Here is a 15,577-nt window from a genome sequence, read left to right as displayed (position 1 = left end):
GAGACTTAGAGAAACTTGATGTGTTACTTCTTTTTATGTATTTGGTGTATATTTTTAGTTTATGCATAGTTAATTATCTTTAAACAGTAACATTGACTCTTTTCCTTTGAAACTAATTTCTTTCAATGTATCTTAATTTGCTTTTGTTTTCCCTGTCAATTTATCAGGTGATACACCATTTTATGCAGATTCTCTGGTTGGAACTTACAGTAAGATTATGAACCATAAAAATTCACTTACCTTCCCTGATGATAATGACATATCAAAAGAAGCAAAAAATCTTATTTGTGCCTTCCTTACTGACAGGTAAATAATTTTAACATGGAACACTTATTCCAAGGAAGTTTTCATTTTGCTGCTCAGTTTTTAAGGTCTATATCTGAACTCCTATATTTGAACTATTGGAATAAAACCTACCATTCCCCAAGTCGTTCATGACAGTGAAACCTGATATAATTTTTCTGATTTTTCTGGATGGCTTTTCTGGATCTCAACTCACTTACCTTACCTAAGAAATTGGGATAGTAATAGATTCTTTGCTGATGACTAGACAAGATGATTATTTTTTTCATTGTTAACATTTTTAACTTAGTTAAGTATAAAGATGGTAGTATATTTTATTGAGTCTGATTTTTTTTTTTTCCTTTTGGCCATGCTGTGCGGCTTGTGGGATCTTAGTTCCCCGACCAGGGATTGAACCTGGGCCCTGGCAGTGAAAGCACTGAGTCCTAACCACTGGACTGCCAGGGAATTCCCTGAGTTTTTTTTTTTTAACATGTTAAAATCTCTAAAATTAGAGAGCATCTTAAAATCAATGGCATGTAGTAATTTAACTGGGACATTTTTTTCCTGGTGATAGAAAAATGATGATGCATCTTCCAGCTGATGCCATTTAAGATAACACTGTATTGTATAATCAAAATTTGTGAAGAGACAACATTTAAATGTTCTTGCCCCCGATCAAAAAAAGAAAAGTAAATATTTGAAGTGATTGATGTGTTAATTAGCTTGTTGTGGGACTCCTTTCATAGTGTGTATGTATGAATATCAAATTGTAACATTGTAAACTAAATATCTTAAAATTTTATTTGCCAGTTATACCTCAGTAAAGCTGGGAAAAAGATTTAATTATATATGCTTTTTGAAATGAAGTAGTGCAAAGCTATAAAAAAAGTATGTAGTATTTTCTACCTCCTTCCTTCATTGACATGGTCTTCCAGTTTCAACAAGCATTTTTTATAAATGTAAATGCACATAAGTGTTTTAGAAACAAAAATGGCATATTATGTATATACCCTTGTGGTTTACTTTTAAAATTTAAACAGGAACCAGATGGCTTACTAAGATTACATTTAGGATTTAAGGTTGTATATTGTTAATTTAAATAGTAGAGAGGCTTTAAATTTAAATATGTTTCAATTTTGGATTCACTTTAATTAAAATTAACTTATCCTCCTTCAGTATGTCCCTTACAGCCTGAAACATATAGTTTTTGAAATTTTTACATTTTAATATAAGCACTGTATAAATATATTATAATATAAAAACTATGCTAGAGGTATACAAATGACCAAGATAACACAGCCACTGTTCTCCACTACCTCAGAGTCCTTTGGGGGAAACAGACAGGCAAATGAGGTATTTATTGTACAGAGAGGTAAGTACTCTTAAGTATCGTGTGCCATAGAACCATGGAGAGTTTCCCTAAGCCAGTCTGAGAGAGTCAGTGAAAGCTTCTTTAAAAGTGTCTCATTATATCTAAAGTAATTTATCTTATTGTTTTTATGGTATCACAATTTTTATTTTTTTAATTTTTTTAATATCTTTATTGAAGTATAATTGCTTTACAATGGTGTGTTAGTTTCTGCTTTATAACAAAGTGAATCATCTATACATATATCCCCATATCTCCTCCGTCTTGCGTCTCCTCCCATCCTCCCTATCCCACCCCCCCTCTAGATGGTCACAAAGCACCAAGCTGATCTTCCTGTGCTATGCAGCTGCTTCCCACTAGCTATCTATTTTACATTTGGTAGTATATATATATCCATGCCACTCTCTCACTTTGTCCCAGCTTACCCTTTCCCCGCCCAGTGTCCTCAAGTCCATTCTCTTTGTCTGCGTTTTTATTCCTGTCCTGCCCCTAGGTTCTTCAGAACCTTTTTTTTTTTTTTTTAGATTCCGTATATGTGTTAGCATATGATATTTGTTTTTCTCTTTCTGACTTAACTTCACTCTGTATGATAGACTCTAGGTCCATCCACCTCACTACAAATAACTCAATTTTGTTTCTTTTTATGGCTGAGTAATATTCCATTGTATATATGTGCCACATCTTCTTTATCCATTCATCTGTCAGCGGACAATTAGGTTGCTTCCATGTCCTGTCTATTGTAAATAGAGCTGCAATGAACATTGTGGTACATGACTCTTTTTGAATTATGGTTTTCTCAGGGTGTATGCCCAGTAGTGGGATTGTTGGGTCATATGGTAGTTCTATTTTTAGTTTTTTAAGGAACCTCTATATTGTTCTCCATAGTGGCTGTATCAGGTTACATTCCCACCAACAGTGCAAGAGGATTCCCTTTTCTTCATACACTCTCCAGCATTTATTGTTTGTAGACTTTTTGATGATGGCCATTCTGACTGGTGTGAGGTGATACCTCATTGTAGTTTCAATTTGCATTTCTCTAGTGATTAGTGATGTTGAGCATCTTTTCATGTGTTTGTTGGCAGTCTGTATACCTTCTTTGGAGAAATGTCTATTTAGGTCTTCTGCCTATTTTTGGATTGAGTTGATTTTTTTTTTTTTTTGATATTGAGCTGCATGAGCTGCTTGTATATTTTGGAGATTAATCCTTTGTCAGTGGCTTTGTTTACAAATATTTTCTCCCATTCTGAGGGTTGTCTTTTCGTCTTGTTTATGTTTTCTTTTGCTGTGCAAAAGCTTTTAAATTTCACTAGGTCCCATTTGTTTATTTTTGTTTTTATTTCCATTTCTCTAGGTGGTGGGTCAAAAAGGATCTTGCTGTGATTTATGTCATAGAGTGTTCTGCCTATTTTTTCCTCTAAGAGTTTGATAGTGTTTGACCTTACACTTAGGTCTTCAATCCATTTTGAGTTTATTTTTGTGTATGGTGTTAGGGAGTGTTCTAATTTCATTCTTTTACATGGAGCTGTCCAGTTTTCCCAGCACCACCTATTGAAGAGGCTGTCTTTTCTCCATTGTATATTCTTTCATCCTTTATCAAAAATAAGGTGACCATATGTGCGTGGGGTTATCTCTGGGCTTTCTATCCTGTTCCATTCATCTGTATTTCTGTTTTTGTGCCAGTACCATACTGTCTTGATTACTGTAGCTTTGTAGTTTAGTCTGAAGTCCAGGAGCCTGATTCCTCCAGCTCTGTTTTTCTTTCTCAAGATTGCTTTGGCTGTTCGGGGTCTTTTGTGTTTCCATACAAATTGTGAAATTTTTTGTTCTGGTTCTGTGAAAAATGCCATTGATAGTTTGATAGGGCTTGCACTGAATCTGTAGATTGCTTTGGGTAGTATAGTCATTTTTACAATGTTGATTCTTCTAATCCAAGAACATGGTATATCTCTCCATCTGTTTGTATCATCTTTAATTTCTTTCATCAGTGTCTTATAGTTTTCTGCATACAGTTCTTTTTTCTCCTTAGGTAGGTTTATTCCTAGGTATTTTGTTCTTTTTGTTGCAATGGTAAATGGGAGTGTTTCCTTAATTTCTCTTTCAGAATTTTCATCATTAGTGTATAGGAATGCATTAATGTGCATTAATTAAAGCATTCTGCATTAATTTTGTATCTTGCTACTTTACCAAATTCATTGATTAGTTCTACTAGTTTTCTGGTAGTATCTTTAGGATTCTCTGTGTATAGTATCATGTCATCCGCAAACAGTGACAGTTTTACTTTTTCTTTTCTGATTTAGATTCCTTTTATTTCTTTTCCTTCTCTGATTGCCGTGGCTAGGACTTCCAAAACTATGTTGAATAATAGTGGTGAGAGTGGGCAACCTTGTCTTGTTCCTGATCTAGTGGAAATGGTTTCAGTTTTCACCATGGAGAATGATGTTGGCTGTGGGTTTGTTATATATGGCCTTTATTATGTTGAGGTAAGTTCCCTCTATGCCTACTTTCTGCAGGGTTTTTATCATAAATGGGTATTGAATTTTGTCAAAAGTTTTTTCTGCATCTATTGAGATGATCATATGGTTTTTCTCCTTCAATTTGTAAATAGGTTTATCACATTGACTGGTTTGCGTATATTGAAGAATCCTTGCATTCCTGGGATAAAACCCACTTGATCATGGTTTATGATCCTTTTAATGTGCTGTTGGATTCTGTTTGCTAGTATTTTGTTGAGGATTTTTGCATCTATGTTCATCAGTGATATTGGCCAGTAGTTTTCTTTTTTTGTGACATCTTTGTCTGGTTTTGGTATCAGGGTGATGGTTTAGGAGTGTTCCTCCCTTTGCTATATTTTGGCAGAGTTTGAGAAGGATAGGTGTTAGCTCTTCTCTAAATGTTTGATAGGATTCGCCTGTGAAGCCATTTTGTCCTGGGCTTTTGTTTGTTGGAAGATTTTTAATCACAGTTTCAATTTTCAGTGCTTGTGATCGGTCTGTTTATATTTTCTGTTTCTTCCTGGTTCACCTTCGGAAGGTTGTGCTAAGAAGGTTTTCTAAGAATTTGTCCATTTCTTCCAGGTTTTCCATTTTATTGGCATATAGTTGCTTGCAGTAATTTCTCATGATCCTTTGGATTTCTGCAGTGTCAGTTGTTACTTCTCCTTTTTCATATCTAATTCTATTAATTTGAGTCTTCTCCCTTTTTTTCTTAATGAGTCTGGCGAATGGTTTATCAATTTTGTATATCTTCTCAAAGAACCAGCTTTTAGTTTTATTGATCTTTGCTATCGGTTCCTTCATTTCTTTTTCATTTATTTCTGATCTGATCTTTATGATTTCTTTCCTTCTGCTAACTTTGGGGTTTTCTTGTTCTTCTTTTCTAATTGCTTTAGGTGTAAGGTTAGGTTGTTTATTTGAGATGTTTTTTGTTTCTTGAGGTAGGATTGTATTGCTAGAAACTTCTCTCTTAGAACTGCTTTTGCTGCATCCCATAGGTTTTGGGTCGTTGTGTTTTCATTGTCATTTGTTTTTAGGTATTTTTTGATTTCCTCTTTGATTAAAGCAGTTTATCTTTCAACTCATGAAAAGAATTGGGATTTTTGTTGTTTATAAGTACTCTACAAAAACAAAAGGTGCCAAGTTCCCCTTTGCAACTCAGCTAACAGCACATTTTAAAATACTTTTTTTCTATGCCTATTGAAGAGGCCAAGGATCAGTAGCTTGTCCCATTAAAACTCTCAGTTTTGTTGTAGGGTCAAAATTAGTTGTCATTGGTTTTTGTTGGTTGGTCAGAAATATTTAGTAGAGAATAAAATGGAAATATTATATTTAAAACATCTTTTGGAGTTTTTGTTAGCTCCTGGTGTGAAGTTATTAGTTCAAAACATGTATTAACTTTACCACTATTAAAAAACCTATGAAGAAAATTAATTATGCTAATGAAGCAAGGTGATGGATATTTGTTGTCAGTAGAAAAGCCATGGGGTATCAATAAATCTGTATTTTGTGTGTATTTTTTCTTTAGAAAATATTCTTTAATACTCTCAGTCTTCAACTTATTTTTTATGTAAGCTCATAATTATGCTGACAATATAATTTCAAGGTGACATAAAATCGTATCTAACATCCTGCACAGATTTAGCATTATGCCCACAAATAAATATGAACAGGTTATAGTATCAATATAATATCTTAAATGATGAATGACTTTTCTCCTTCTCTTTCTATTCAGAGAGGTGAGATTAGGGCGGAATGGTGTAGAAGAAATCAAACGACATCTCTTCTTCAAAAATGATCAGTGGGCTTGGGAAACACTCCGAGACAGTAAGTTATTTTCTCTTGCACATTACAGTACTATTTGAAAGTAGTTGTGGTAAATAGTCTGTTGGGACTGCCTTCCTAACATATGTATATATCTGAAGAAAATCCAGAGTATACAAATACTATATAAATATTGTGCTAACCTAGTTAAAGAGAGAATATTTGATAATATTAGGAAAATTATACTGCTCCTTCTCTGATGTCCCATTCAATGTATCAAGATGAAGTATTACGTACATGTAATGGAGTTGGGCTCAGCAGGCATAATGTGATATTTGATCTTTGTTGAATTGCTGTCTGTTTAGACTTTAGTATCTCTTTGTAGAGGAAGTCAATAATTAAGAGGTAATATTTCTTGTGAAAAAAAGTTATTCTCTTGTTCTTACTAAAACCTAAAATATAAGGAGGTTCTATCGCAGTTTAATTTGTGTGAGGATATAAGAAATTATGGTATGCTTGATTCCATCAGACTTGCAGCTTGAAATCCAGAAATAAAAAATTGTAGTGTGCAAAAAGTTAATTTTCAGTCAGTTTAGAATATTCCCTATTTTAAAAAGAGTTAAAATTACGATGATTCGCAGAAAACTTTGCTTAACGTAGCTGAATCAAAGTCATAATGGCACCAAAGGTTCCCACCATCTTTGTGTATTTGGGAGGCCAAGAATTCATCTTTCCCTTGCTGAAGTCTCAGGAATTGTTTCCCTTTTCACTTAGCAGAGAAAGGATAGTGTATACCAGCCCCTAACTTCCTGCTGTAGCAACAGCAATGATCATAATAAAATGAACTCAGCTGTTTTAGAAACAGATACAAATTAGGTATTCCTCTTAAGATCTGCCTATCTAGTTGAGATTGTATGAGATGATTCCTTCAGGGGAGAAAAATCTTTCTAATTTTGAAGAAATAGATCATGTAGCTTTGCCTATATTAGTGAAGTATCCTTGTTAAATATTTTAAAAGAAACTATTATATGACCTTCAGGTACAGTACATACATTCTACTAAGCTATAAAATTGACTAAGAAGGGAAAAGGGGAAATAAGAAATTCTGGAAATTAAGAAATTACACTGCTGCAGAGAATGTCGCTGAATGACCTGCTATCTGGAGAAGCTACAGGAGCAGGCTCACCGTGGGAGAATTTATTAACAGTTAGGTATACACTGGAAAATAAGAAACTTCCTCTTCCTCATAAGTAAATGTGACATGATTATTGTCTTCACATTTCAAGAGAAACTGTTGCAAGACAGAGATGAGTAGAGTGAGATGATGAATGTTTGCATTGAAAAATTATGTTTTTATTCGAGTTATGCTTTTAGTAAAGTTTCAGAAGGCTGAAAACATACAGATATGATTGTAAATTGAGGAAAATTTAAAAGAGGACTGAAGAAAATACCGAGTATCTTTTCTGTCGCTTCTTTTTTCAGAGTAAAGCAATGCATAAACAACTACAGAATAACCATACGATAAATCATTCTAAAAAAGTAGGGAAGACATGTGTATTGGAAATTGATATTAATTAGGAGAGGAGGCAACCTAGTCAGCAAACATTATTGAACACCTACTATATATTGAGCAATACTCTATTTCAGACATTAGGAAAACAAACCAGCAAAAGTTCTTTACCTTGTGGAGCTCATAGTCTAGTGGAACTATGGTATCCAAATCAGTGGCATTTTTGATATTGTTATACCTCCTTGATATAACTGTTTGTTTATGGAAAAAGTAAGTAAAATGAATTAAGTCATTAATTTAAGTCAAATGAACTTTATATTTAAAGAATTTCTATAAATAGGTAGTTTTATTAGTAGTATTGTTATTTCTGTATCTTTTAAAGATCTATATTGTTATCTATGGTTTTGCTACAGTCTGCTTAGAGTTAACGTACTTAAAATTTCGAGAGCTTTTTCTAATCCTGATAGCTCCTATTTTGTGCTTACTGTAAAAAAAGAAAGAAAAATCAAAGTCTGTAGAACTTATTGTTCTCTTCTTCCCTTTCCCTCTTCCTACCCTTCTTTACTTCACACCCCTAAAATACCAAGAATACTTTTATTCTGAACTGACCTCTCTGACCTGCCAAGTTTTAAAAAATTATGTAACAGTTATAATTCTTTTTAATTTTTTTTGCCTCTTCAATTTTCTTTGGCAAAATTTCTTACTGTTTTGCAAATAATAGTTCTTTTGGTAGTTTTACCACTTATATGTCTGCAAGTTATAATGGCAGTCTTCACCATCATCTGTTCCTTGGCTGTGTGGGAGCAGGGTACAAAATAGCTTGATTTTTTTGGCAGAATTTCCATGAGCTTCCTGATCTTATTTACTCTTAATTTAGAGACACAAAGTATTAAGATTGTAAAATTACTTTTTCCATGCATTTGGGATAGAATTAAAGAAATGACAGCTGATTAAAGATAAAAGAAATGAAAAGACCTAAATAGCTTGCTAGAGGTCATACTGCTAGCAAATGACAATGTCAGGACTCAGGTTAAGTCTGTTTGACTCTAGCATCTTTGATCTTGTGAAATACCATGTATCATTTAAAGATTTCCACTATTCAGTATTATACAGACTAGAAACGTAGGGAATTGACACTTGTTGGCAGTTAAATTTTAGGAAAAACAAAATGATAACAATTATTACATATAATAACATTATTAATAATACTGTGTTAAATATAATATGTGGTTACTTGTAAAACACTTTGCCATTCATGATCTCACTTCAGCTAAGATATTACCATTACTTAATCCACCTTTAGCTGATGGGTGACACTTAAGATGGTAACAGTGGTAACTGTCAGATCATGTGATGAGTTTTCAGTTTAGTTAAAAACAAACACAATTAATTATATGCACATATATACTAGTTTGGGTTCTGTGGTTCAACTGAGTCTGGTGTCCTCTCTTAGAACTTTACATTCTCATGAGAGAGATCATCAGTGTAGGCTTCATAGATAAAGAATTTAGGAGCTAGCCAGTTTTAGGGGCTTAGGAGTTTAGACTGCCTCAGCATTATATTGGGTTCTTTCTTTTTTTTTTTTTTTATTGGGTTCTTTTTTAACAAATAAACTTTAAGAAAGATTATCTCTTTATTTTCAAGGATATATATCATAAAATTTAACCATTTTAATCATTTTTAAGTGCACAGTTCAGTAGCATTAAGCACCTTCAGATTGCTATGTAATCACACCACCATCCATCTCCAGAAGTTTTTCATCACCCCAAATTAAATCTCTGTAACACATTGAACCATAAGTCTCCATTCTCCCCTTACCCCAACCCCCCAGTAACCACTATTCTACTTTTTTTTCTCTATGAATTTGACTGTTCTGGCTACCTCAAATAAGTAGATTCACACAATCTTTGTCTTTTTGAGATTGACATTTCACTTAGCATGTCTTCAAGGTTCATCCATGTCATAGTATGCATCAGAATTTCATTCCATTTTAAGGCTGAATAATATTCCATGTATGTATATACCACTTTTTTTTTTAATCCATTCATCTATTGACTGGTACTCAGAATGCTTGTCCTTTTAGCTATTGTGAGTAATGCTTCTCTGGTCATTGATATACAGATGTCTGTTGGGAGTCATTGCTTTCCATTCTTTTGAGTTAATTTTTGTATATAGTGTAAGATAAGACTCCAATTTCATTCTTTTGCATGTAGTTATCCAGTTTTCCCAGCACCATTTGTTGAAAAGACTGTCCTTTTTTCCTTAAATGGTCTTGGTACCCTTGTCAAAAAACATTTGACCATATAAATACAAGGGTTTATCTCTGAGCTCTCTATTGTATTCCATTGATCTATATATGTCTGTCTTTATGCTACTGTTTTGATTGTGGTAGCTTTGTAGTAGGCTTTGAAATAAGAAAGTGTGACTTTTCTAACTTTGTTCTTCTTTTTCAAGATTGTTTTGTTTACAGGCATACCTCACTTTATTGTGCTTTTACAGATATTGCAGTTATTTGTAAATTTAAGGTTTATGGCAACCCTGTGTGGTCATATAATGGTCAGCATTTTTTAGCAATAAAATTAAGGTCTTAATTTTAAATTAAGGTTTTAATTTTAATATTTTAAAAAACATAATGCTATTGCACACCTAATAGGCTATAGTATAGTGTTAACATTTTTACACACTGGGAAGCCAAAAAATTTGTGTGACTTGCTTTATTGCTCTAATTTCTTTTTTGCTGTGGTCTGGAACTGAACTCACAATATCTCCGATTTATGCCTGTATTTGGGATCCCTTGAGATTCCATATGAACTTTAGAATGGGTTTTTCCATTCCTACAAAAAAGGACAGTGGAATTTTTGTAACAATTATGTTGAACGTGTTTCCAGTTTGGCTGCCTTTTATTTTATTTTCTTGCCTATTTGCTCTGATTATAACTTCCAGTACATAGTTGAATAGCAGTAGTGAAACTGGGCATTGTTCCTTGTCTTGTTCCTGATCATGGGGGAAGGCTTTCAGTCTTTCTCCATTGTATATGATGTTGGCTATGGGTTTTTCATTAATGCCCTTTATTATGTTGAGGAAGTTCTCTTCTGTGCCTTGTTGACTGATTGTTTTTATCATGAAAGGGTGTTGGATATTGTAAAACGCCATTTCTGTGTTATTTGAAATGATTATGTGGGGTTTTTTCCTTCGTTCTATTGATGTGATGTATTACACTGATTGACTTTCATGCGGTGAGCCACCCTGGAATATATCCCATTTGATCATAGTTTATAACCCTTTTAATATGCTGCTGCATTCAGTTTGCTAATATTTTGTTGAAGATTTTTGCATCTGGGGATATTGGTTTGTGTTTTTTTTTTTTTTCTTGTGGTGTCTTGGTTGGCTTTGGTGTCAGAGTAATTCTGGCCTCATGGGATGAATTAGGAAATGTTTTATCCTCTTCTGTTTTTTGGAAGATTGTGAGGATTGGCATTAATTCTTCTTTATATGTTTGGTAGAATTCGATTGTGAAATCATCTGGTTTTGGACTTTTTTCTTTGTTGGGACATTTTTTATTACTGATTAAATCTCTTACTGTAGGTTTATTCAAATTTTCTTTTTCAAATAAGTTTTGATAGTTTGTGTGTTTCTAGGAATTTGTCATTTCATCTAGGTTATCTAATATGTTGGTATACAATTGTTCATAGTTTTTAGTTTTATCCTTTTTATTTGTAGAAGGTTGGTAGTTATGTCCCCACTTTCATTTCTGATTTTAGTTATTCCTGTGTCTTCTCTTTTTTTCTTGGTTTAGTAAGATTTGCCAGTTTGATTGATCTTTTTAAAGAACAAATTATTTGTTAATATTCACTATTTATTTTCTGTTATATATTTTGCTTACCTGAATTTTAATCTTTATTATTTCTTTCCTTCCTCTTGCTTTGGACTTGGTTTGCTTTTCTTTTTCTAGTTTCTTAGGGTGTCAGTCTGGGTTGTTGAATTGACATCTTTCTTTTTTAATAATATAGGCATTTACAACTAAATTTTTCCCCTAAGTACTGCTTTCACTGAATCCCATGAGTTTTGGTATGTTGTTTTCATTTTCTTTCATCTCAGAGCATTTTCTCTAGTCTCTTTTTTGATTTCTTCTGTGACTCATTGTTTAAGAGAACAGTGTTTAATTTTCCACATACTTGTGAAACTTCTAATTTTCCTTCTATTATTGACTTCTTGTTTCATTCCATTGTGGTTGGAGAAAATACTTTGCAGAATTTCCATCTCTTTAAATGTATTAAGTTGTCTTTTGAACTAGCATATAGTCTGTCCTGGAGAAGTCCCATGTGCACTTGAGAAAAATGTGTATTCTGCTGTTGGTCTTGGATTGTGCTTAGTATATCTGTTACATCTATTTGGTTTATGGTGTTATTCTAGTCCTCTATTTTCTTATTCATCTTCTGTTTAGATTTTTTGTCCACTATTGAAAGTGGATTATTGAGGACTCTATTAGAACTGTTTCTTTTATGTCATATATATATATATATTTGGAGCTGTGTTGTTGTATGCATATATGTTTATCATTGTTGTATCTTCTTGATGAATTGACTGACCCTTTTATCAATATCATCAGTATGCAATGTCTTCACCTCACACTGGTCAGAATGGCTGTTGTCAAAAAAGTCTACAAATAAATGCTGGAGAGGGTATGGAGAAAAAGGAACCCTCCTACACTGTTGATGGGAATGTAAATTGGGGCAGCCACTATGAAGAACAGTATGGAGGTTCCTTAAAAAACTAAAAATAGAGCTACCATATGATCCCAGCAATTCCACTCCTGGGCATATATCCAGGGAAAACTCTAATTCAAAAAGATACATGCACCTCAGTGTTCATTGTAGCACTATTTACAGTAGCCAAGGCATGGAAGCAACCTAAGTGTCCATCAACAGATGAATGGATAAAGAAGATGTGGTGTATATATACAATGGAATATTACTCAGCCATAAAAAAGAATGAAACAATGCCTTTTGCAGCAACATGGATAGACCTAGAGATTATCATACTAAATGAAGTAAGCCAAAGACAAATATATGATATTGCTTATATGTAGAATCTAAAAATTAAAAATGATACAAATGAACATATATACAAAACAGAAATAAATCCACAGACATAGAAAACAAACTTATGGTTACCAAAGGGTAAAGATGGGGGAGGGATAAATTAGGAGTTTGCGATTAACATATATACACTACTGTATATAAAATAGATAACCAACAAGGACCTACTGTATAGCACAGGGAACTATATACTCAATATTTTGTAATAACCTATAATAAAAAAGAATCTGAAAAAGAATATATATATAAATAACTGAATTACTTTGCTGTACACCTGAAACTAATACTACATTGTAAGTCAACTAATACTTCAGTAAAATATATGTATACAATGTCTTTATTTTAACCATTTTTGACTTAAAGTCTGTTTTGTCTGGTGTTAGTATAGCTACCTCAGCTCGTTTATCTGTAGAATATCTTTTACCATCCTTTTCTTTTAACCTGTTTATGTCTGTGGATCTAACATGAGTCTCTGTGCAGCACATATAATTGGATCAATTTTTCCAATCTCTATCTTTTAATCAGTGAGCTTAATTGATTTAAATGTAAAGTGAATACAGAAAGACTTCTGTCATTGTCCAATTTGTTTTCTGTGTCTTATTTTTTCTTTTTGTTCCTCAATTCTTATATTATTGCCTTCTTTTGTTTAATAGATTACCTTTTCTGGTTGACTGTTTTGATTCCCCCTTCATTTCTTTTTTTGCATATTATTTAGTCATTTTCTTATAGTGACTACTCTGGCCATTGCACTTAACACCCTAACTTGATACAATCTAGGTTGAACTGATACAGTTTACTGTCAGTAGCAATAAAAACTACTCCTATGCAAATCCATTCCCTCCCTTTAGTGTTATTGTCACAAATTACATCTTTATATATTGTGTGCTGATTAACATAGATTTATAATTGTTTTGTGCATTTCTCTTTTAAATCATATGTGGGGAGGAGTAGAGTTACAAAACAAAATTACAATAAAGTTAGGTTTTACATTTATCTATGTAGTTATCTTTACCGGTGTTCTTTATTTCTTCATAAGGCTTCAAGATAGTGTCTAGTATCCTTTCATTTCAACCTGGAAGACTCCCTTTAAAAACATTTCTTATAGGACAGGTGTACTAGTAGCAAACTCTCAGCTTTTCTTTACTTGGAGATCTCTTAATTTCTTCTTCATTTTTGAAGAATAATTTTGCCAGTTATAGAATTCTTAGTTGAGAGTTGTTTTCTTTCAGCACTTTATTACTATCATTTTTTTGGCTGCGTTGCACATTGTGCAGGATCCTAGTTCCCCAACCAGGGATTGAACCCATGCCCCCTTCAATGGAAGCATGAAACCTTAACCACTGGACTGCCAGGGAATTCCCTCAGCACTTTAAATGTCATTCCACTACATTCTGGCCTTAAAGGTTTCTGCTTAGAAATTGGCTGTTAATCTTATTGAGGATCCATTGTATGTGATGAGTTGCTTCTCTGTTGTTGCTTTCAATATTCTCTCTGTCTTTGTCTTTTGAAAGTTTATTATAATGTGTCCTGGTGTGAATCTGAGTTCTTACTTGGAGTTCATTGAGCTTCTTGGATGTATAGATATATATATTCCATTAAATTCAGTCATTTTCAGCAATTCTTTCTTTAAATATTCTTTCTGCCCCTTTCTATCCTTTCCTGGGACTCCTGTAATGTATATATTGGTCTACTTTATGGTGTCCCAGAAGCCCCTTAGGTTCCATTCACTTCTTTCTGTTCCTCATACTTGATAATTTCAGTTGTCCTATCTTTGAGTTCGCCGGTTCTTCAGCCTGCTCAAATCTGTTGTTGAACCTCTCTAGCACATTTTTAGTTTCAGCTTTTGTACGTTTCAGTGCCAGAATTTACATTTGGTTCTTTTTTCTGTCTTTTTATTAATATATTCTATTTGTTAAGGTATCGTACTCCTGGTTTCCTTTAGTTCTTTGTCCTTGGTTTCCTTTAGCTGTTTGAGCACGTTTAAGACATTTAAAGTCTTTGTTTTGTAAAACCAATGTCTGGGTTTCCCCAGTGAGGTTTTCTGTTGTTTTCTTTATTCCCTGTAAGTGGGCCATACTTTTCCTGTTTTGTTTTTTTTTACATACTTTGTAATTTTTTGTTGTGAACTGGACATATTGAACACCAATGTTGTAACTCTGGAAATCAGAATTCCCTCCTTGTAGAGTTTGCAAGCAACAGCTTATTGTGGGCTCCAGTCATCCGTTTGTTTAGTGACTTTTTGGAACTGTTCTTATGAAGTCTGTATTCCTTGTGTGTGTTCATTTAAGGCCCCTTTCCATTATCTTAGCAGTCAGCCAGTGACAAACATCTCCTTAAATGCCACAATTTAGCACCCTCTTTCTTCATTGAACGTTTCCTTGCTTGTTGTAAGTTTTTTCTTAGATTTCAGAGTTCCAAAAATGTTGTTCCTGATAGTTTTGTGAGCTTAATGGTTAGTTACTTCAATGGGAGGGCAGCTTCTTAGAGCTCTCTCTTCTGCCATTTTTGGTGACATCAGTTGGATTCTTTTTTATGGAACGTGATTCCTATATTACCAGTTATTTATTGAAAGGTAAATTTTTTATAAATGGAACACTGTATATATTGATGGTAATTCAGTAAAGCTAAATTTATCCTTCTTTATTTATTAGTTCTGGCATGATTATATGGTATTATATAAAGCCTAAACATCTTAATTTAGAAGCAGAAATAGTTACTTTTATAATTCTCCCAGGATTTCCCATACTTGCATCCCATACTTGTCTCATTTTAAAACTACTCTGAGGTGGTATGTCATCTATAAAAAGACTAGGTCCATCTGAAACAGCAAGATAAAATGCACCAAAACTTGCTCTGCTTCCTTTTAAAATCTATCTTATATGATAATTTTAAAGCAGGATTTCTCAGCCTCAACACTAGACCAGAGAAATCTTTCTCGTATCTGTTGTCCTGAACATTGTAGGATGTTTAGCAGTATCCCTGGTCTCTACCCACCAGATGTCAGTAGCATCCCTCCCACAGTTATGACAACAAAAAAATGTACCCAGACATTTCTGAC

General features: G+C 33.4%; 1 protein-coding gene across 3 annotated transcripts in view; it reads left to right on the top strand.

The window, feature by feature from the left end:
- Positions 1–15,577, top strand: part of ROCK1 (Rho associated coiled-coil containing protein kinase 1) — a 147,342-nt gene that overhangs the window by 66,579 nt on the left and 65,186 nt on the right. For all 3 annotated transcript variants that reach the window (XM_082668184.1, XM_082668185.1, XM_082668186.1), the window contains 2 exons: positions 168–306; positions 5,882–5,973. In XM_082668184.1, coding sequence (XP_082524310.1) covers positions 168–306; positions 5,882–5,973 — 231 coding nt within the window. The remainder of the gene's footprint in view (positions 1–167; positions 307–5,881; positions 5,974–15,577) is intronic.

Source organism: Grampus griseus, assembly GCF_964374135.1.
Source record: "Grampus griseus genome assembly, chromosome: 12".
Taxonomy (NCBI): domain Eukaryota; kingdom Metazoa; phylum Chordata; class Mammalia; order Artiodactyla; family Delphinidae; genus Grampus; species Grampus griseus.
The sequence above is the reverse complement of the archived record's forward strand: the minus strand, read 5'-3'. Positions and strand labels throughout refer to the sequence as shown.